Below are 22917 nucleotides of genomic sequence, written 5' to 3' on the forward strand. Positions count from 1 at the left end.
AAACAAAAAAATTGCCTTATATTCAGCGTATTCAAAAAATAAAAATAAAAATTGTTAATTATTTTTTATACTATATTAATATAAAAAATATTTAATTTTTTATTTTTGTTTAATGTTTTTAAAACGCGCTCATTTTAAAATAAAATAATAAATTTTTTTTTAATTTTCTACAAAAAGGTTTTTCTACAAAACTGTTAAAAAGGTATTCGTAAAAATTGCGATTTAAAAATTTTATGTAAAAAAAAGAGATAAAAAAAAAGAAGAAAGTGTTTAATTGAATTGCTGTTTAATTTGACATGAATATGCTGAACGTTAATAATGTTCATTGTTGATGTAAGCGTTGAATCGAAATAAATAGTATATTCAGAAAAATAAATAGTTAAATATACTAAATGAATGAATTTACTTTTACTGATGCAATACAAAAGCCATTTACATAGTTTTACATTTTAACTAACGTAATGTATCTATATATTAACTAACTTGTAAATTTTATCACAGAACAAATAAAAAAGATGTGTGCAGAAAATAGTTTTATTAAAAACTCTGCTTCTGGTTTTTATTAAATATTGGACAAACAACACAAATTTAAGTAAAATAGAGAAGGAAAAAATCACTTCTCAATACTTATGAGGCAGCATATCTTTTAGCGCTCTGGTAGCATCTTCAATTCCATTTTCATGAGCGTTTTTTAAATACTGTTCGATTTCTCGCTCTTTTAAGTTAATGTTGTAACCTTGCATGTGACTTGCTACAGCGTTATAACCAGCTTCTGGATGTCCAGCATCCGCAGCCATTTTAAACCAATACATTGCTTTTTCTTCGTCCTTTTCCAGGCCTCCTCTTCCGTGTAAATAATTATGTGCTAACACATGTTGTGCATCAGAACTTCCTAAATGTGCGTAAACGCGAGCCGCGTGGGTGTGTAAGTGATCAATGTAATAATACATATAAACAAACATACAAAGCACCCCAACTACAACAAAAACCTCCAATGCAAACACCCACCATGGATCTGGTTTTTTTTTACGAGCTAAATAAACCTTTGGACCATATGGTAATAAAGGATTATATCCTGGTTCACCAGGTGCCCATGATGGTTTGTATCGTTTTGTTATATTTTGCATTCTCTATATTTCTTCGCTCTATTTCTTCAAAAGTTCAATTCAATATAACTTATTTTTTTAATACGTTCGATTGAACTTCGATTGATGACGTTTAATTAATAAAAACTAAAAAGAAAAGCGTAAAGTGCTAAATAAATATACAGATAAATAATTAGTTATGGCTAATTACAAGGAGATCTCGTCGTATATAATGATGAATTTTTAAATTACTATTAGTATCTTGTTGTTATTTTATAAATACAGGGAAAAAAAAAATGCACTTTTAATTTTTGAGTCCAAAAAATTGAAATTATTTTCTCGCGTTTTACAATTTGCAAACGTTGCAATTTGTTTGCATGAATAAACTTGCGAAACATAAAAATAACTTTTAATAAGACATTTAGCTTGTTTTAAACTTTTCACTAAATTATGCTGTTTACTACATTACTTTATAATTAATAAAAGCTACCGAACATTTTGTGAAAAGTGTGGTAGCTTAAGATATCAATAGGTGTAAACAACTTTTAAAATTTTTAGAAAATATAAAACTGTGAGAAAAATAAAAAAAACAATTTTATTAAAAATAAAATAAGTAAAATTTTATTCATAACAACTTACCGAAAAAAAAACAACCTCTTGTCTTCATACAAAGTGTAACAAGTGAGAAAAAAAAATCTATTGGAACAAAAAATGATTGAAAACTGCGAAATTTAATAATTAATGGTTTGAAGCAAATAAAATTCATTAAAACAGAAAGCACATACGTTTGCATAGCAACAAGTTTCTATAACAACACGAAGAATAAAAACCCATCCATGAAAATTACATGTTTAAATACATATTTTGATTTCGTTTTTTTCAGTAAAGAATATAGAACATTTTTTTAAGTAGAGACGACATTTTACTTTTGAATTGAAAAAGTTATTTACTTTTATATGATTCAACTTAAAATTTTACGTTTTACTAACATTAGTAAGCGCAGTCAAAACTATTTGTTGATTTCTGCGTTAGACTATTTTTTTATGTGGAAAAAAAACATCCGCGTAAAAAGTTTTTATTTGTATAAATATATAGATATATAATAATTATATGCTGATATATCTAGCTTCAACTGTGGTGTAGGTTTTTTTATTAACTACATATAAAAGAAGGTTTACTGAAATAATTTTTTTTTCAGTTTTATAGTAGATTTACTTACTGATAAGTTATTATTTTTTTTTAACATGAGCGAGATCTCGTCTCGTTTCTTGTGAGAAATGGGACTTCTCGTGAGAAACAAGAAATAGAAAATTCTTGCGAGAAGTAGAACGAGACTTAAATATTATATTATTTTCCAAATTAAAAATTATTATAATTTACAAAACGCTTAATAATTTGTTTTTTTAATTAATTAATATTTTGACTCCGTGATTTTAATAAATCTAATTAAAAATTTAATTTGTTTTTGACAAAAAAAAATTAAATTTTTAATTAGATTTTTAATTAGATTTTTTAATTAGATATTTTTAAAAATCTAATTAAAAATTTTAATTAGATTTTAAATATTTTTAATTAGATTTTAAATACAATAATTTCATTAGTTTACCAGTAGAATTCAACTTGACACATATTGTTCATATTGAAAAGAAATATTCTTGCTTCATTTCAACGATTAAAAATGTCACCAAGAAAAAACAAAATCTGGAGATATTTTCAAAGAACAAGTGACGGTGCTGAATGCAAGGCGTGCAAAAAGTCTTTGAAAACAAAAGATGGAAACACAAGCGGACTTCATCGTCACCTCGAAAAAAAACACAGCCAAGATTACGTTGAGTATTCTGAAAAAACTGACGACTCTCTTCTTCCTCCTCCTACGAAGAAACAACGAACCATGGTCGAAATGCTTGAAACAAAGTCCAAATATGATAAAGACAATTCCATTCAAAAACAGTTTGACTCTGCAATGCTGGATTACTATTGCACTGATCTGGCATCCTTTTCAGCAGTCGAAGAAAGAGGTTTCAAGAAATTGGTTGACATTGCAAACCCTTAACTGAGGCTTTATCACAGAACAACATATTCAAGAAAGCTTTCAATTCGGTCAAGAGAAGTTCAAACTGGAATGAAGAGCATAATAACGGAGATTACGCCAAATCTAAAAAGTGCTGCATTTACTTCTTACCTTTGGACTTTTAGAGCTCCGGACAGCTACATCTCTTGGACTTTTCATGCTATTGACGAAAATTGGAGACTACATCACTGGACACCCCATGTCCAACAGTTCCCAGGCAGACATACAGGTATCTTAATTAAAGGAAAGCTGGATTCTTTCTTAGAAGAACTAAATTTGCCTGCTGATTTGCCAATGTACTGCGTGAACGACTAGGCAAGAAACATGAAACTTGCAATCAAATTGTCAAAGCGCCTTGACCAATACTTGTGCAACAATCATATTTTGCAATGTGCAGTTCGAGACTCATTTGAAATAACTGCTGAATGGATGATGCGTTGAATGAATGACTGAATGAATGGATGATGCGTTGAAAACATGCAAAGATTTGGCTTCTTTAACTCACCAGTCAACAGTTGCAGCTGAGTTGCTTGAATCAGAATCAGACGTTCAAGGAATCAATTTTAGACGGTTACGCCAATCTGTTGACACAAGATGGAATAGTGAACTGGATTGCATGGCTTCTGTTCTACATCTAAAGAGTGCAATTATCAGCTTATGTGCAAATGAAGATATTTTTTCTTCAAAGACCATTAGTGCATCACAGTGGAAATCAATCGAGGTAGCAGTAGAAATTTTGGCACCACTTAAAGAAGCTACAGAAACGTGGTCCGCTGAGTCTATTCCAACAATTAACACTGTCGCCGATTCTCTTTATTTAATCCATGACAAAATTGATCAATTTATTGAGACGGATGGAAAAAATGGCTACGGTGCCTTGAATGCAAAAAACTTGAAAAGCTGCATTGAGAAAAGATTTCCTCTTTGTCACGCTGGAAACTTATTGAGTGCTGCAGCAAACTACTTAAATCCTGCTTTAAAGGGACTTCACTTAAAGCTCTTCAAAAAATTTCAAACAACAAAAGAATGGTTAGCCTCACAGGTTAAGGATAATGTTGAGTGCCAACCTGTTGCCAGAGTCCTTTCAGCAGATCCCCTAATTCAAAACTGAAGCGCAACTTAAACGTCAGACTTAAAACACAAGAGCGAACATCTGAACTGAATCCTATGTTGAGCGAAATGTGCCAGTATGAATATCTCCCTGATGCGAAAAAAGACTTTCCGATTCTTGATTGGTGGAAATTGCGTTCAAATACATTGCCAGAACTCTCTTCATTAGCTAGACAAATTTTAGCTATTCCAGCAAGTTCAACTAAATTAGAGAGAGTTTTTAGCTCAGGTGGAAATGTCGTCCGATCATCCAGACACAACTTACACCCAGAAAAAGTAGAACAAATCATCTTAATCAGAGAAAACATTGTCTTGTTGGAAAAGTTTGGCAAAAAAATTCTGAATTAATGTTTGAAAAAGTTGTTTACATTTGACAAATGTTATTTGTGTCTATTTATCAAAACCATGTTTACATTTTTTTTTTTTACTTGGATTTTAATAAATTTGTTTTCAAAAATTGTTAAATTTCTCGTCTCGTCTCGGTCTCGGTCTCACGAGAAGTACTAACTTCTCGACTCGGTCTCGTCTCGGTTTGAAAAAACCTAGTCTCTCTCATGGTAATTTTTTACTCATAGGTAATTATTTTTATTATTATTATTATGATTAGCCTGTTTACAGCTATTAAAAATCAGTAAAAAAAAAATTGTACATAACACTTCACGTCTTTTTTAAAAACATGGTTTTTCTTTTAAAAGCTTCACGTCTTGATTCTTAAATCCCTTCATGTCAAGAGATTTAAATTCATTTGGCAAATTGTTGTACAATTTTATCCAGTTGCAAAAGATAGAATTTGATCCGCTTTTCTTGTTCTGGTTTTTTAAGTGATAATTATTTGCATTTCTTGTAAAATAATCTTGTACTTCATTGTTTTTATACAAAATACTTGAAATTTATTTTCTGCAGTTGAATATAATTGATTTTGAAAAAGATAATCATATTCTTTATAGAAAGGATCATGACCAAAGATTTATTACAGATATAAAAATTTTAAATTAAAATATAAAAAGAAACGAATCCAGAAATAGAGGGCTATCTTTAGGTTAAGTTACTAATTTTTTTTATTAACTGTCTATCAAGTAAAGGAAAGAATCCAGAAATGAGTTAACCTTAGACAACATGACAGCTTACAGAGGGAATATTTTTTATTCCATTCCGTTTGTTTTTATTATGTTCGTTTTTTAACTTGTTTGGTTTAATACTTACTAATACTTACTGTTCTTTATGTAAACAAACAAACGCACGACATTCAACAACAACAACGACAACGACAACAACAACAACAACAACAACAACAACAACAACAACAACAACAAAAAGCAATATATTTACCAGAAATCATGGCCTACTTAAATTACGCAGTCTTATTTGTTGCAATTTTCCTTAAGAAACTTTGAGGCTAGTTTTTTTACGGCGTATGTATAAAAGCTTGAGTTCTTGTTATGATTAAGAGTCGTCTTTGCATAATAAATGTTTTGTTCTTGTAAAGTAAAATCTATAAAATGTTTTATTATAATGGTAAATAATAATTAGATTTTCTTTGAGTAATTACTTTATGTTTTGCTGGATACTTCGCTAACTGATTGCCTGCTTCAGTTATTCCAATAACACAGAATACTAAGATAGGTTTCCAGATAGCTAGATCAACATATATCAACATATATCAACATAATTAACTAAAATTAACCTTACATTTTGCTTCAACTACCCACAACTCACCACAACTACCACAACATTGGAATAAATTTTAAAGGTTTATAATTTTGTATTTATTATATTTGCAAGTATTACGAATAAAACTTATATTATTCTTTGGAATATTAGCGCTGCAAAATAATGTTTTGCAATGCAAATACTCTAGTATGCTGCATGTTTCAAACATGCACTAAATAAAATGCAGCAAATTAGTCCATTTAAAGAAGGTCAAGAAATATCAGGCATACCAACTTTTTATGAGTCAATCTCTGTTAATAAAAATCCTAATATTTCAATTTCTTATAAAGGTCATTGTCATACTTCTTTACCTAAATGGTTTCAAAGAGGTGAAAATTACAACTTAAAACTGTAGTATGTTCGAAAAATCAATGATAAAAATTGTGTATTAATTATTTGCCTACTTTTAGTGGGTAAGATGTTTTTGCAAAAAGCGACCCAATATCAAAGTGGTAAATAATATGGTGAAGATTGAGAAAATAATCTTTAAAAAGTTGTTTTTGTTTTTATGATTGAAAGGCTTCAAAAATTTATTCTTATGCTGTGAAAGCCTCGCTTGAAATTTGTATAAAGAGTTTATGTTTAAATAAGAAATTGTCAAGTGTATTACCTCAATCCACGATACTGAATTTAAAATAAGAGCTGTTACCGATAACCATTTTACCAATGTTAATGCATTTTCATAGTTTTATAAAGCATATACTGGAGATAGAAAACAATTTATCATATCATCTATATCATCCAGTTTATAAAAAGAGTATTTAAAACATATATATTACATGATATACTTTGTATTATAAAAAAATGTAAGAAACAACTTGTTGAATGCAAAAAGTATGTTTTTTCCTTCTTTTTCATTTGATTTTTCCAGAGACTAAGTTGAAGTTACTGCTGGTTTCATTGCAGGGATTATATCTTATAAAGTTTATTAAAAGATCAATTACTAAACAGGAACTTAAAAAGGAATTGTGTAAAATGCAAAAATTTAATGCAAAAAAGCCGAGAGAGATTTTAAAACCATTACATCGTCTTAAAGACTTGGACCTTCCAGGCAAAAGTAGTAACGAAGTTCATTACCTAATTAAATGGATGTATTTATATTAAATGGATGAATTTATTGTTTTTCACCACTTTTTGGCTTAAATGTTTGATGGCAGTTAACAACGTGAGTCTTCTGCTTCAATCCACTCAACTTACTCTTGATGATGAATTGAAGATTTTAAATGGCCTTTTGATGGATCTGGATAGAATTCGTTTATCTTGGGACAAAATTTTTGTAGAGGCAACAGAAGTTGCAAAGAATTTTAAATTCGATGAGACCATGTTTGCTACAAAGAGAATGCGAAAACGGAAGACTTTCCTCGATGAAACTGATGGTTACAACCATGAAGAAGCTTCAAAAAGCTTTGAATGTAATGCGTTCAATGTTGCACTCGACAATTTAACTAGTCAAATTAGATCAAGATTTAAAGTAATCAAAGATAGATGTAACAAGTTTTCCTTTCTTTGACAGACGAGGAGTTGCGATTAAAAATTGAAGGTTTTACAATGCTTTACCCAGAAGACTTAAGTAAAAATGATTTTTCTGATGAAGTTCAGCATTTTTTTACCACAAAAAAAAAAATTATATATTCTGACCAGCGAAAAACCTATTGAGCTTTTAAATGAAGTTTATGATAAGGGTCTGCATTCGGTATTCCCCAAGTGTGTGCTTCACTTAGAAATTTTCTAACATTGCCTGTTTCAACATCTGAAGATGAAAGATCTTTCAGCAAGTTAGCTATCATTAAAGAACATCTCCGATCTATAATGGGCCGGGAGCGATTGTGCTACTTAATGATTCTTTCCATTGAATCCGATTTAACCAATAATGTTTCATATAATGAAGTCATTTCAAATTTCGCCACTAAGAAGGCCTGGAAAATGTGTTCGTCGTGTAAGACTTGATGTTATAATTATTTTGTTTACGATTTAAAATACAATGAAAAAGAAAGTAAAAAAAAAAGATATAGGGGAGAGTATGCACCCATGATCCTAAAAATCTATCAAGCCAATTTACTGAATAAATGTTTTCATTTCGATCTCTAAGGTAACAGTACATAATAGCAAATTTTATACCTTATTATAATTCAATAACCTTTTTTTTACCAGAATATTTTAAGTAGATTTAAAATTATAAAAACTAAGAACCCTCAATTGGGATCATGGGTGCATACCAGTATGCTCCCTTGATCCTTCCTATATGCACCCTTGATCCTTTGTGTGTATACTTGTTTCAAGATCAAATTTATACCATAAATGTGTAAGAATTATTTTTAAGTCGTCAAAACTATGTCTATAATAAATACCAATAATGTTATTATTAATTTTACTACAAATTTATCTTTCTTAAAAGAAAAAATCAATGAAAAAAATGTTATTTTTTACTGAGACTCGACGTTGTTTTTTTTTTATTACTTTCAAGATCAAGTTTTCTTTTCATAAATATCTTATTTTACGTTTCATATTTTTTCTTTTTTGACTAAGACTTTTTTTCATTTCCTGAAGCCTATTTAGTTCATTTCGAACAGAGGTGTCTGTGAGTATTCGGGTACGCTGATGCTTACGTCCTTTAATGAACTTCCTTGATCCAGCTTTCGGAAATGGCCTAATTTTTCTAGACTTGCTTGATGAGAGATATTAATAGAAACACTAGATAGTTGACTTACAGGGTCAGGTATAGACTGAATTGGCAATACACTACAAGCTGGCCCTGATGACAGACTTGACATCAATGATTGATTAAAAGCTGGGGCACGAACAATAGCAGAAACTGGATCAACAACAATGGAAATGGGTTAGCAGTAATAGGTTCTGGACGATCTGTTACATAAGAGGCCAAAAACTCATCAGAAAATACGTTAGGATTAAAGGGTTCAATTCCTGCCTCATTAAATCCTGCAGAAATGTTAGACAAAGTAAAAGCTTGTGAATAAGCTTTCCTTACAACTGCAGCTATATCATATATGATCATCGGTCTTGGATTAGATACAACATACTTTTAACATACTTCCTTTGAAATGAACTCTTGGAAAAATAAAAAATGGAGGGATTGAGTTTCCTATTGCATTAACTGCACAACAAACTGTTACCAATGTCCCTCTTTCTGCTGAAGTTATCCTTCCAACTTGTTTATCTCCTTTTTTAGCAATTACTTTAACTGGTTTTTGAACAGTTGTAAGACCCGTCTCATCAACATTATATATGTTTTGTGGCTGAAATTTGTGTCGCAGACGAACATCTTTTAGATTGGTGAAAAATTCTCGGACTGTATAACGATTAAAAGCAGTTGCTCGTGCCATACTAGTAGCTTCTGGATTTCGTAAAGATAACTCATTCCTACGTAACATAAAACCACGAAGCCACTGTTTCCCAGCAATTTGTAAACTTTTCCAGGATTTAGGAATGCGCTTAGAAAGAGTCATTGCAAATTCATAGACAAGTTTTCGTGTTGTTTTGGTTGACAATCCATAGTGGAGTTTTGAAGCCCTTAAAAGATAGTCTGATAAAGATGTTTCTTCTTCGTTGGTAAAGATTTGCATGGTAATGAAGTTAGGTTTGCAGACTGTACTTGGATTTAATTGACATACCCTTACATATCTCTTAAGTGTCATTAAATTGATTCCCCTCTCTTTAGATACATGATAAACTGTACCACCATTAAGAACTGCATTAACAGCTGCTCGCATTTTATTTTCATTAACTTTAACTCTAGGTGGTCTATCGGTTTTTCTTTTTTTATGATACACCATATTTAACTGTAAAAAAATGAAAAATATTTATATAGTTTTGCAATATTCCTAATTTTTGGAAGAACGTTTATAAAGATTTTTAATTATTAGAATCTACTTTATTAACAAACACACACAGATATATATATATATATATATATATATATATATATATATATATATATATATATATATATATATATATATATATATATATATATATATATATATATATATATATATTATGGCTATATTTTGGAATAAAAAAATATATTTAAAAACAATATGACATATTGTACATGTTACTTTATTGGTTAAACATTTTGTGTGTGTATGCACCTTTGATCCTATGATCAAAGGTGCATAAACGCATTAGAATCAAGGGTGCTAACCCGCTCAATTTTTACAAAAATTCTTTTTTTATCTTATTAGATGCTTCCATAGCTTACCAAAAGCAACCATAAAAGAGGTGAATAGTTTAGTTACAAAATGACATAAGCAAAATTATGCAACTCAAAATAGTATTAAAGATGTGGGGTTCCTTGTAAAAGTTAAAAAATTACTTTTTATCGTCAAAATCAAACTCTTAAGAAATAAATTTAACAGTGGTCTACTCTCTAACCAAAACGCAATTAATTTTGAAGATACGATATTTATAACACGCTGGTTATCAGCCCTCTTTAATAAGTTATATAAGTATGGAGATAACGCTATAGGATCAAAGGTGCTTACGGATCAAGGGTGCAAGTTCTCCCCTACTAATTTATTTGCTGTTTTTGATTTTAAGACTCGGAATAAGATAGGGTATCGTTTATATTTTTGGACCCGAGCATCACAAAATCTCTGGGTGGGCCTGTGTATGTATGTATGTATGTATGTATGTATGTATGTATGTATGTATGTATGTATGTATGTATGTATGTATGTATGTATGTATGTATGTATGTATGTATGTATGTATGTATGTATGTATGTATGTATGTATGTATGTATGTATGTATGTATGTATGTATGTATGTATGTATGTATGTATGTATGTATGTATGTATGTATGTATGTATGTATGTATGTATGTATGTATGTATGTATGTATGTATGTATGTATGCATGTATGTATGTGTATATATGTATATATGAGTGTGTGTATGTATTTATGTATGTATTAATGTATGTATGTGTGTATATATGTAATATGTATCTATGTGTTTTATCTGTATATGTCTATGTGTTTACTTGTGTTAATACAAATGTTTTATATGCAATTTGATGCTATGTATGTACATACACGTAAGTGACTAGTATGACCTTCAAAACTAACCGACTTGCCTAAAACGGCTGAAATTGTTCAAAGTTGCTGCACGTGGGTCAAAGTAGAACTTTTACAAATCACTAAGTGGCAGTACCGGATTAAGGCTTTACTGGCCCTAAGGCACATTTTAATAAGTGGCCTGAAAATACAGATAATACGGACTTTCCCACAAAAAGAAGAAAAGTAAAATTTAAAAAAGAATATTTATTAGGTAGAAACTACATAATTTAAAATTTTCGCGCTTTTATAACTGCAAATTTGTCAATTAGTTCTTTGAAGTTGACCTTGTTGAGCAAATCACTTTCAATGCACAGAAGTGAAAGTACAGAAAGACGCCGTTGAGCCATTGTTGATCGTTTTGCATCTTTAATTCTTTTCAATTGAGAAAACGAAGGTTCTCCTGAACAATTGGTTGACATCAGACACAAGTAGATCTGGAGTGCTATTTCAGTATTTGGAAATGCTTGATATACACCAGAATTGTGCAGCATTTTAAACATCTTCTGAGCACTTGAATCAACTTGATTCTGTGCACTTGATCCTTCTTCATAGTTTCTCTGTTCTTTATACCAGCACATAAATTGTCATAACTCTGTTGGAAAATCAGAACAAAGGTCTTTCGAGTACACAGTAACCATTCCTTTAACAGCAATGTCAATATCTTTATCGGTCATGGAGTCATACTCAGTCAGAACTCCAAATCTCTGCAGCACAATTGAGTAAGCTTTAATGCGTTTCTTTAATGCATTTTTCAGCTGATCGATGATGACATAGAAGGTATTGACCTTGAAGTTTTGCTGGCTTGACATCCCTTCCATAGCATCTGCGGCATTGATTTGTCTCTTACGCTTTGAAAGTCTTCGACTTTCAGATTTATATGTGCTGTTGCCACAGCGATCACCTGCCTTCTGATTATAATCATCAAACTTCTCTCAGCATTCATCCAAAAATATATGCAAGCTCTTCAGCAGACCAATAGCTGGAGTTAATTCGATTGTAGAACTTTGCAATAACTAGCTATTAATGTTGAACCTCTGCAGAATGTCATTCCAAAGTTCAAACAATAGGGCAACTTCAATAGTATCCATGTGTTTGGCCAATAAATCCGCTTCATTCCTTGTGCTACCATTCTGATTACAATCCCCTGAGGTCTCCTGAAGAGCACTTTGTAATTGGTGGTACTCCTTGAACACTGCTTTTGTTGCATCAGCTCGAGCAGACCACCGGGTATCTGATGGGTATTTTGGAACAAGGCATTCTGGTTGGTTTTTAACATGGGTCATCATGACATCCCAACGATGTGTTGGTGCTACAAAGAAAGTATACAGGCGATTCAATATATGAAAAAATGAAACAGCTTTAACACAAAAATCCACAGCTGACTGGCTAACTAGGTTCAACGAGCGGGCAGCACAAGGAATGTAGTCCACTAAACTGTTTTTGTTTTTCAGGATTTGTTGCATGCCAATATATTTACCAGACATATTGCTGGCATTATCATATGTCTGACCACGGCAATTTTTGTAGTCGATGTCTTGATCTGACAAGTACTGAAGCAGTGTGTCAGCAAGATTCTGCCCAGTGTGACTGGATATATTGATAAATGTCAAAAAACGCTCCACAGGCTGGTAATCCACCATACTAATATGACGAAGAATGATGGTCAGCTGGTCACAATGGGTAATATCAGGAGTGGAATCTACTGAAACTGAAAAATACCGTGACTTTGAAATCTCATCCTTTATGAAACCCATAACTTGTTTACCCATCATTGCAATTCATTCTTCACAGATTGTTTTTGATAAATATGATATGTGACCGCGTCCGCGATTGCCATGAGTACAGATGTGCTAGGACAAAAATGGATCAAATGACCAATCAGCTTCAAGATGCCCAAATAATTCCCATTTTCTCCGGAGCCAACAACTTCATTGCTACCTCGAAGAGGGAGACCTCTCTCACAAAGAAAAGTAATAGTTGCAACACAGCGTGACAGGACATTTCTCCAGTAATTGCGCTGCTCCAACATATTGTTGTGCAATTGCTCTTCAACTCTCCCAGCAGCAACACTTCTTTGACATAAAGTGAGAACTGATTGTATGTGCTTTGCACTGATTTCATGGGATTTTAAGTATTGTGTCATATTCTTCCAATCCTTAAATCCTGAGCCAGACAACTGTGACCGGTCAGATGAAAACAGAATGCAGGGAAAGCAGAAGACACATGTCTTGGCTGGAGAATAAACAAGCCAGTCACAATCAACGATATCACCATTTGGCAAAACCCGTTTGAAGACACTAGAATTTAGGAAGCGATTCACTCCACTGTATTCCCGCTTTGCTTCTGGATAACTGTCTTCCAAGTTTCGAAAACGGATTGTTCCAAGGCTGATGCACATGTTACGCACATGATCTGTTATGTCACCAAAACTCCAAGAATCATTGGGAATGGTTCCTGAACCAGTATCAGCTCTGTCTTCAATATTTTCAGTATGTCCAAGTTCAAATGCAATTTTTGCAGCCTCTTCCTTGTGATCAATACCTACCTGAGATGTTGATAAGGATGGTGGGGAACTGAGAGTAATATTATCAGTAGCATCAACCTTGTTCGTGGCAGTGAAAAATGAATTGATTTTGGGTATTTTCTTTAACAGTTTATCTTCATCATGCATTTTCTTCTCTAACTCCTTCGCTCGCTCCCAACCACCTTTACGTATCGACATTAATCTAAAAGTAAAACGTAAAAGTGATCTTTAAAAACGTATTTTTATGTATTCAATAGCATAATTATTCGATTTAAAAATAATTGATTCATAAAGTCATATCATAAAATGATGTAAAATTTTAAAAATTGATTTCTTGTGAACTGCATGATAAGAACATACAAAACCTATATATAATATAGATTTTAATATTCAAAATAATAATTTAAAATCAAACTACCAGTATACCAGAAGAAAATCATTTGATGAATTTGGTTTTAAACAACCAGAATAAACACCAATTATGAATTCAGATGATGGGATTTCTGGAACGCACCCACATATAACCCAAAAACATTTCACTGTGCTGTTAAAGAGAGGTAATCCATCAATAAATAGACAAATACTCAACTTGGAAAGATCAGAATTTATTAATTACAACAGAAATCTAACAATAATGATGACAGCGTCAACATAATTCATTAAAAATTATAGATTCCTATAAGTGAAGGATTTTATTTTTGTTTATTTCAGGAGCATGGTGTTCAAAAATTCATGCAAATTACTCACTGGGATTGATTGTTTGACTTATTAATGATCTGCTTCTTATACCTCTAGGTCACAGAACTGAAGTTTTACATGTATAGTGTATATCCGTTTTCTATGTTATAGCAAGAACTAATTTATAAATTAAAATAATATTAATTAGAATATGTAAAATGGATATGTGATATAATAATGATTAAACATATTGTTTTATATATATATGATAAAAAATCATACATATATATATAGATAATAATGTATGATAGTGAAAGTCAAAATGAAAGTCACTCAGTATAGTTGAGATACACGGATCTAATCCATATTATATTAGTGAGCTTTATTATAATAATATCAACAATAAATAAAATATGTGACAAATATGTTTTGATAGAAACATTTAAAACATGGCATGTTGAACAAAAAAGCCATACCCAGTTCTTTCTGCAGTAAATGTGATGCTTTTTTTTTCTTTAAACCTACTAATAAATTTAAAGGATTACAATTTTATAACAATAGTTATATCTAAAAGTATATTCATTTGCTAAAACCATTAATTTTATTACTACGCTTTGTTACTGTTTACGAAAGAGTTCCACTGTTTAAAACAAATGTTATCGAATTTCAAAAATATAAAAAAACACAATATTTTTTGAATATTTTATTCGAAATATTTTAAATCGACATTTTAGAAGGAAAAATTATCACTTGTAAGAATGAATTAGTTACAATTTTTGACATCGTAAAATTGATATATGAACAAAATGTGTATAATAATTGGAATAATTATAATAATTTCATCAATAAAGATAAGACATAAATATAAATTTATGTATAAATTTTTTGTGGCCTGGATTTTTTGCTAGCCTTAAGGCATGTGCCTTATTTCCCTAAGGGTTAATCCGGCACTGCCAAGCGGAAAATATTCATCATATGACAATAAAAATCTTGTAATTAAAAATTCGACAAGACAATCATGATATACTAAACAATATTCGACAAAGACAATCATGATATATTTAAAAATAAAGAAAGAAAAAAAAGATAGACTTAATCTATTCAATAATGTATTTGCAGAGGTGTTTTACAACGGTAGAAGAAAATAATAATTTTTAAGAAAAATAAAAATTCGTCTAGAAAATTGTGCTATACTGAAAAGAAGATGCAGAAAAAAAAAAAAAAAATCCAAAGATTAATGATCTTAGTAAAGCCTATCATATTTCATGTTAATTTAAGGAAAACTTCAAATATTATATTTATTACCAATAAATTATGCGATAGTCGTATTGTATAAGTTTACATCAACTTTTATTGACGCGTCAAATTTTAGCGGTTCCCATGACGAGACCTCTTAGTCTTCTTTTAGTTTCCGCGTTATTTATTTTTATTTAATTTTTATCAATATTTTACCACAATCTTCAATTGTAAACTTTTTAACAAATATATAAGTATTTGTATTAAAATTTTCATGTAATAACAAAAAAAAAAAAGAACAAAAAAAAAACAAACAACAACAACAAAAAACAAAAAAAGAACAAAAAAAAAATCTTTAGAATTCCAATTGATCTGATTAAAATTAATAGCTGCAGTTTCCATAGTACCAACTGAACACGTTTATGGTTTAAATTGCAATAATGAGTTAAAATATATTCTTCACACGATAATCTAAATACTTTTATGTATTTAGATTACCGTGTGAATTCTAAATACTTTATGTATTTAGATACCGTGTAATTACACGATCATCTAAATAGTTTTATGAGTTGGTGGATATTACTTTTGCAACTCCAATAACGATACCTCTTCGTTGCCAAAATTCACACGATATGATTTCGTTTAAAATACCATTTTTATTTAAGTCAGTTGCAAATATGGATTCTTTTAATTCAGATAAAGGATTGTTTATAGAACAAGTTGCAATATCAAAATATGAGTTTTATACATTTGTTTATAATTCGTTAAACACTCTAACATTCATTGGAGGCAGGATGTTTAAATATCTATTCTTTTTCAAATATCCTAACCTAAATTGCTGAATGTTTTACACGAGGATTTTCTTCGCAAATGTCGGGTAAAACTGCAAGTGAATCAAAACTTGTTTATGTTTATTTTTTATTTATTAAAAAAAGGTCAGCTTTTTTCCATTTAAAAGTAACTTTCTTTTTTACGCATAATAGTCAATTTTATTCGTCATTATAATAGTCCAATTCTGTATAATAGTCAATTTGCAAAAGAATATCTCTGATAAAAAGTTCAAAGGGGGGAGGGGGGTGTTACTACCTCATGGCAAACCCCTCCCCTCCCCCCCCCCCATCCCTCCTTAAACTCGCTATTGGTTTGCTAATATCTTCTAAAATTATTGCTAAATCCAAACAACTCAATTTTGCATTATCATCGTCTACCAATGACACCGTTTGTTACCATATGTAAAGTACACCTGTATATGTTCAGCTTTTTTTGCTGATATTCTTACACATATTCATACTTTAGTAGTAACACGTTACTAAACTAACTACTTTGTGACAAAATTACAATTAGTCTAATGATTCAATGTCACCTCTGGGCAAGTTTTACAACATCGGTAAAGAAGGATGTGTGAACCTCTTTTTAAATGTTCTTTCGCGGTGCTCTGTGATAAGACCATAAGGACTTTTTGTGGCGCCTAAAATAAAAAATAAAAGATATAGAAAAGCTTGGTTAGACAATTATTTTTGTTCTTATTGTATTTGGTGTACAATAGGGTGTCCCAAAATTATACAAAAAAACACTTTTTTTTAAAACTCCTCTTGTACACCCAAAATTCCTTTTTAGCTTTTCAAAATATCAAAATAAAATAAATAACAGTGTGATTATTTTGCCCACTAATATATATTAATATTATCATATAGAGAGCTTTAAATATTTATAAGTTCTTTTTGAGTTACATTCTTTGTTACTTTTTTTCTCTCCTCTCTTGCTATCAATAGTATATTTTGGCGCTGTTCTTCCTTTTGAGAGTATTTAAAAAAGTCGTTTATTAAGCCAATGTTTCTTTCAGCGCAGTCATTAGTTACACTAAGTCCTTTAACAAAAACTTCAAAAACACCATATGATTCAGTTTTTGAAAAGTTGGGATGAGAAGAAACCCAATCTTTAACTTGATTTGTGATTCCAAGGCGTAAAAATATAAGCCAGCTATCAGCAGTAACAAGTTCTGAAAGCTTGCTGTTTGGTAAGATTAAAACTGGATTAGGTTTTTCCATATTTATATTTTTTTGCTCTGGAACTGGAAAAGAAATTAACGAATTCAAAATCTGATACTTAACAGACATTTCCAAGTGAGAATCAACGAGTGAAAACACAACTATTGCTGGAGAAAGATACCACGGATGTTTATGAAAACTTTTAATCAAAGCATTACCAATATCAGCATTAAATTCATCCTTGATAACAAATGCTGCTTTAAAAGCATTAAAATCATTAAGTACAGCGTGTTGAGCGCATCTAGATTTAAGGTACCATGGAGCATAACAAACAGCAACAATAAAGGCACATGTTTCTATTTCTTTTTTATTTTCATCAGGTAAAAAGCTTATAACAGTGGATGTCATCTCTAGTGAAAGAATATACAAAGCATCCGCCATAAATCTTGCTTCGTGACAAGCTCCAGGTTGATGAATTTTAAATTCTTTAAGCTTATCAGATTCGACGCCAAGATAAAAAGCCAAATATTTTACATGGTGATTATAGTCATTTCTTGGAAAAAGTTTATTCTCTAATGAATACTTTGCATAATCTTTAGCTGCTAGCGCCAAGATGTGAAGCTTGCTACCTATTTCGAGCTTGTTCCAATCAAATATTTTCAGTTCTGGAACTCTTGAATTCACAGATTCATGAGAAGTTTCCCAGTTTCTTTGAAAAGCCAAGTACATAGATTTACTTGGACCCTTAGATTTAACTTTAGTGATAGCCTGTATTGCATGATTTATATGAAGTTCATATATGTGGTGACGACACATAAACCAAAACAAACATTTATTAAGAATTCTACTTATTATTATTATAGCTCCGTTTAGTCTACCTGTATTACTTGATGTAGTATCAGTACAGACTCCAATTATATTATCCGCTATTTCAAAGTACTCTAAAATGTTTTGAATAACAATGGCTTGATTTTTTCCTTTAGTGCTCTCTACAGGTATAATTCCAAGTAGGCGATCGTCTTTTGTAGTAAATTCAGGACTGGTAACATATATAGCAACCCTTTCCTTCTTAACAGTAATTTTTAACTTTTCCTCTATTTCTTTTACCAACTTACTGTCAAAGTGCAAGATCAAATTCTTTCCTGCCATTTCTTCGTAATAGCTTGATCTGATGGTGGTACCTAAATTAAAAAGAATTTATTTCTCTTTATAACTACTATTGATTGTTTTAATATCAGGGTGTTAGCCAAAATTAAACATTATACCACGTTTTTGCTGTATTGGGAATATTTATTGTTGTTGATCAGGAAAATATTGGAAATTTTCAAGAAATTGTCCTAAAAAACACAAAATAAGAATCAAAAAAAAAAGTCATTGATTTTTAGGAATTTTGAAACCATTGTGAATTCCCCAATATACACCTTTGGGCTAGCTAACACCCTGAATATAAATATTTTGAATGTAAACAAATCTACCTAAATCTTCAATATACTTGAATCTACTTCTAGCTACTGAGCTTCTAGATATATTTAAGTCATTGACATTTCCGCCTAAAGCTTTAATAACAGCTCCTAGAAACATTGTTTGTGAGCGAATGCTGATTCCGCATCTAACACTAACAGGTGTTGTAGCTAATATAAGATTGTCTCTGTCAAACTCTATTGCAATTTCTGAACAGCCCAACTTAGAGTGTTTTTGACGCTTTAGCTTTGTGTGTGTTGGAAGCTGGGTTTCACCCCTTTCTTGAAAATCTAAATCACTATCACTAGAAACTGAAGATTGGTGAGCAGCAGAACCTAAGTAACGAAAAGCAGTAATTACTTTATAAAGCAAATATAAATTTTAATTAAACCATTATTAAGAGTAATTATTTAAAAGTTTTCAATTAAAGTTAAAATTTGAGATATTATTTACCTGATGCCTCAAATTCATCTGAGTTATGAGAGATCACTTCATCCATTTCTAAATCAACTTTTCTATCCAATTCAAAATATTCATTAACTCTACATTTTTCTTCATAAGATCTCATTCTTTCATACCTTTTAATTCTCCTTTCAACTCTTTGCTGCATATCAATGTCATATATATCACTTATTACACCTCTCCTCATTGTTCTTTGATCTTGAAGAAAAGCCAAATCTTCTATAACTGCATCATTCGATCTTGGCATATCTTTATCTGATTTGATTTTATCTTCTATGTTGTTTTGAGAAATATCAAATAAATTCTCAAGAAATTCTTCAAACCGATTTTCGTGATTTTTTTTGGTAATTGTGTTCCAGGAAAGATAACTTGTATTTCGCATAGAAATGTACAGTTTATTTAGTTTAATAAATTTTTTAACAATTTGTACTTCAGAAATTATATACTTTCCAAAACCACCATATTTCCATATGTTTACAACTTTTCTAAGGCAACATATCTCCATACTTTCATAAAAAAAATCTTTGTCATGGCAAACCATATCCCTACTCCCACTCTTTGTTTTGCAAGAGAAATTTTCTTGAGTAGACTTGAACCTTTTACTTTTTTCTGTAATAACATACTGATAATATCGTAGAACTGTTCCATTTGTTGGTAGTTGATGTATGGGAAAAACAGAAATTGGACTTCTGAGAATGTAAAGTGGTTGACGCGGGTTTAAATTAACATTGTAGTTGGATTTTTTTATTTTAGCAGTCTTCTTTCTTTTCGCCATGACATAAATATATTTTAATTTTTTTATAATTAATTTTTATCAATATTTAATTTGTAATAATAAACTACGCAAAATATTCTTTTGTAAAGAGTAACAGTTTGGTTCGTTGTTTTTTTATCAGAAAAAAACGATTGGCTTAAGTTTGTTTACCTTATTTAATCAAGATTGCGGCTTTCAAAGTTGGTGTATTTACAAGTCGATATTTTAAATAAGATAAAGTTGGTTTAATCAAAATCAATAATTGCAAAGAAAACAACTAATTGTCAAAAAAGTACAAAAATAATACTCAAATAATTATTGTATCAAAAACATATCAGTATATATATATATACATATTGTTTTTAAAAGTTCTTAATATTTAGAACAGTGATCAAGAAAAGTGTGATAATACTAAGTTATTGAGTTGCCACCATATCCTACTACAAAGCTACCAATATTTTTTTTAATGATTACAGATGTTTAAACTATAAAAAACTACAGTTATTAGAATTGTTAAAAGAGTAAGTTTTTATTTAGAAGAAGCGGAAATATTTGAGTTTAAAAAAAATCAGTATATTTAATAAAATCCCTTTTTTCAAATTTCTACAGTAAGCACTTAAAGTGATCTTAAAAACCTTTTTTCAATACTAGTGGTCTTCTATAAGTGTATAGACAAAGAATTTGGTGTGTACAACTTTTTTTTTTTTTTTTTCGTATTTTTGGGACACCCTAGTGTACAACGTTTCGCTCGAGTTAAGAATATAAACTAAAATGATGACATCATCCAACCCTGGTTAACTAGCGTATACAGCGGTGGCCAAAAATTAAAGACAACTCATTTTTTAGTTGGTTTCTTAATCTTTAAATTAAAATTAAGAAGATTCTAATTGACATATTAAATTTTTTTTTAATATCTTGTTAATTAAAATATACGGATTAAAGTGGTATAATTTTTTTAATCTAATTCTAATTAAATAGCGTTTAACTTATTAAAAAACTGATGAGTACTTATAAATCTTCTTTAAATAAATTGGACAAAATTTAACGACCACTTTCAAATCTTTAATTTGCACTTATTAAAAATAATAATCCATTATTTTTTTTAACTGTCTTAATTGCTTATTACGTTGGCTATAAAATAAAATGTCGAAACCTGAGTTTCGATATCAAATAAACATTTATTTTTTGAATTGCAATAAGGATATAAAAACATTGCAAAAAATTATAAAAATTATAAAAATTATAAAAACATTGCGTGCAAAGATCGAAGAAAAAGACAGATACGCGGCTCTTGTATTAAAAAAAGAAGGCTATAGCATCAGACAATTAGCAGAAAAGCTCGGAAGGTCTCACTCTTGCATTATTAACATAATTCAACGATACAAAGTGACCCTGTCAATTAATGATCGTCATTGTACTGGACGCAATAAAATTTCAAATGACCGTGATGTTCGCTCGTTAGTGAGATTAATGAAAGAAAACAGACAAGCATCATCTACAGACTGTCTACGAAATGGACACTGTCAAATGGTCTGAAAGCAAGCCCTAGAACTGTGCGAAGGGTCCTCCACAATTTAAATTATTTATGGCGTGCTGCTGCAAAAAAACCACGTTTAAATAAAAAACAAAAATTTGCCAGGAAAGAGTGGTGCAAACTACATAAAAATTGGTCAGCAGATCAGTAGAGCCATGTGGTCTTTAGTGATGAAATGAACGTTGAGGTAGACAACAGAAAAGGTTGCGTAATGTTGCGACTTCCAAGTGAACGGTTCAATAAATCATGCATTTTGAAACGAACAAAACAAGGCAGTGGTTCAATAGGCATTTGGGCCTGTATGAGTGCCTGTGGAGTTGGCGTTTTTCATTTATTCGATGGTAGACTCAACAAAGAAAGGTACATCGAAATTTTGGAAAACTCGCTTATTCCCAGCATTGATTTATGTCAGTTGCAAGATGGATTTATTTTCCAGCAAGATAATGTGCCGTGTCATAAAGCGCATGTTGTTAGCGATTGGTTCAATTCTAATAAAATTCAAGTGCTTCCATGGCCTGCCAATAGTCCAGACTTGAATCCAGCTTGGTAAAGAACAACTTTACAATTTGGAAGATTTGAAATCTTCTATCTCTCATCATTTGAAAAATGTGCCTGATGAAGTAATCAAAACTTTAATGAATTCAATGCCAGAACGAGTACAAGAGTGCTTGAAAACAAATGGAGGAACAACACGTTTCTAAGTTATTTTTTTATTGCTTTTTGAAATATTTTTGTAACTGGTCTTAAAATTTTGTCCAATTTTTTTTTCCATTTATATTTTTTCTAGTCAGTTTTTTAATTTTTTAGCATTATTTTGTAAAAAAATTATTATCTCTTTTATAATAAATATAAAATAAAATAAAAATTCTTTCTAAAAATGTTTTTCTTTTTTTGATACCTTTTTCCAAAATAAAATTATACTAAGGTTAAAAATAAATTTTGAAATAAAAAAGAGTGGTCTTTAATTTTTGGCCACCGCTGTAAAAATACAGTATTGGCCATTAATTACAATCTATTGCTTTACTTCGGTAAAAATATAAGTTTGAAATTAAATATTTTAAAATTTAAAAGAGATTTTTTCTTTAATTTTTTTTTTTATTGAAACAAATCGAATTTTCACAATATAAATTTATTATAAAATAATAATAATAAAAAAAATTAAAAACAAAAATATTGAAATGAAAACAAGTGTTCATATGTATCAAAAAAAAAAAAAATAAACAAA

At 30.3% G+C, this 22917-nt stretch overlaps 3 protein-coding genes and 1 long non-coding RNA gene across 5 annotated transcripts; all 4 read right to left on the minus strand.

The window, feature by feature from the left end:
• Positions 1-388: 388 nt before the first annotated feature.
• Positions 389-1849, minus strand: LOC100201875 (sel1-repeat-containing protein YbeT). Its single transcript, XM_065800235.1, has 2 exons — positions 1725-1849; positions 389-1232 (listed from the first exon to the last, which is right to left on the minus strand). The coding sequence occupies exon 2, from the start codon at positions 1125-1127 to the stop codon at positions 621-623; it is 507 nt and encodes a 168-aa protein (XP_065656307.1). The 5' UTR covers positions 1128-1232; positions 1725-1849; the 3' UTR covers positions 389-620.
• Positions 1850-12823: 10974 nt separating this feature from the next.
• LOC136081420 (uncharacterized) lies at positions 12824-13726 on the minus strand. Its single transcript, XM_065798733.1, has one exon. It carries the CDS (start codon positions 13724-13726, stop codon positions 12824-12826), a length of 903 nt encoding a protein of 300 aa, XP_065654805.1.
• LOC136081046 (uncharacterized) lies at positions 13726-14859 on the minus strand. Of its 2 annotated transcripts, none has more exons than XR_010638840.1 (2): positions 14734-14859; positions 13726-13781 (listed from the first exon to the last, which is right to left on the minus strand). It is a non-coding gene; the product is annotated as an uncharacterized LOC136081046 (long non-coding RNA). The 2 variants fall into 2 exon arrangements; XR_010638841.1 differs by lacking the exon at positions 14734-14859 and adding an exon at positions 14006-14036.
• Positions 14860-15875: 1016 nt separating this feature from the next.
• On the minus strand, positions 15876-20181 carry LOC136081885 (uncharacterized). Its single transcript, XM_065800236.1, has 3 exons — positions 19396-20181; positions 18957-19277; positions 15876-18662 (listed from the first exon to the last, which is right to left on the minus strand). Exons 1-3 carry the CDS (start codon positions 20177-20179, stop codon positions 17194-17196), a joined length of 2574 nt encoding a protein of 857 aa, XP_065656308.1. The 5' UTR covers positions 20180-20181; the 3' UTR covers positions 15876-17193.
• Positions 20182-22917: the final 2736 nt, after the last annotated feature.

The sequence above is a fragment of the Hydra vulgaris genome, chromosome 06 (genome assembly GCF_038396675.1).
Source record: "Hydra vulgaris chromosome 06, alternate assembly HydraT2T_AEP".
Classification (NCBI taxonomy): domain Eukaryota; kingdom Metazoa; phylum Cnidaria; class Hydrozoa; order Anthoathecata; family Hydridae; genus Hydra; species Hydra vulgaris.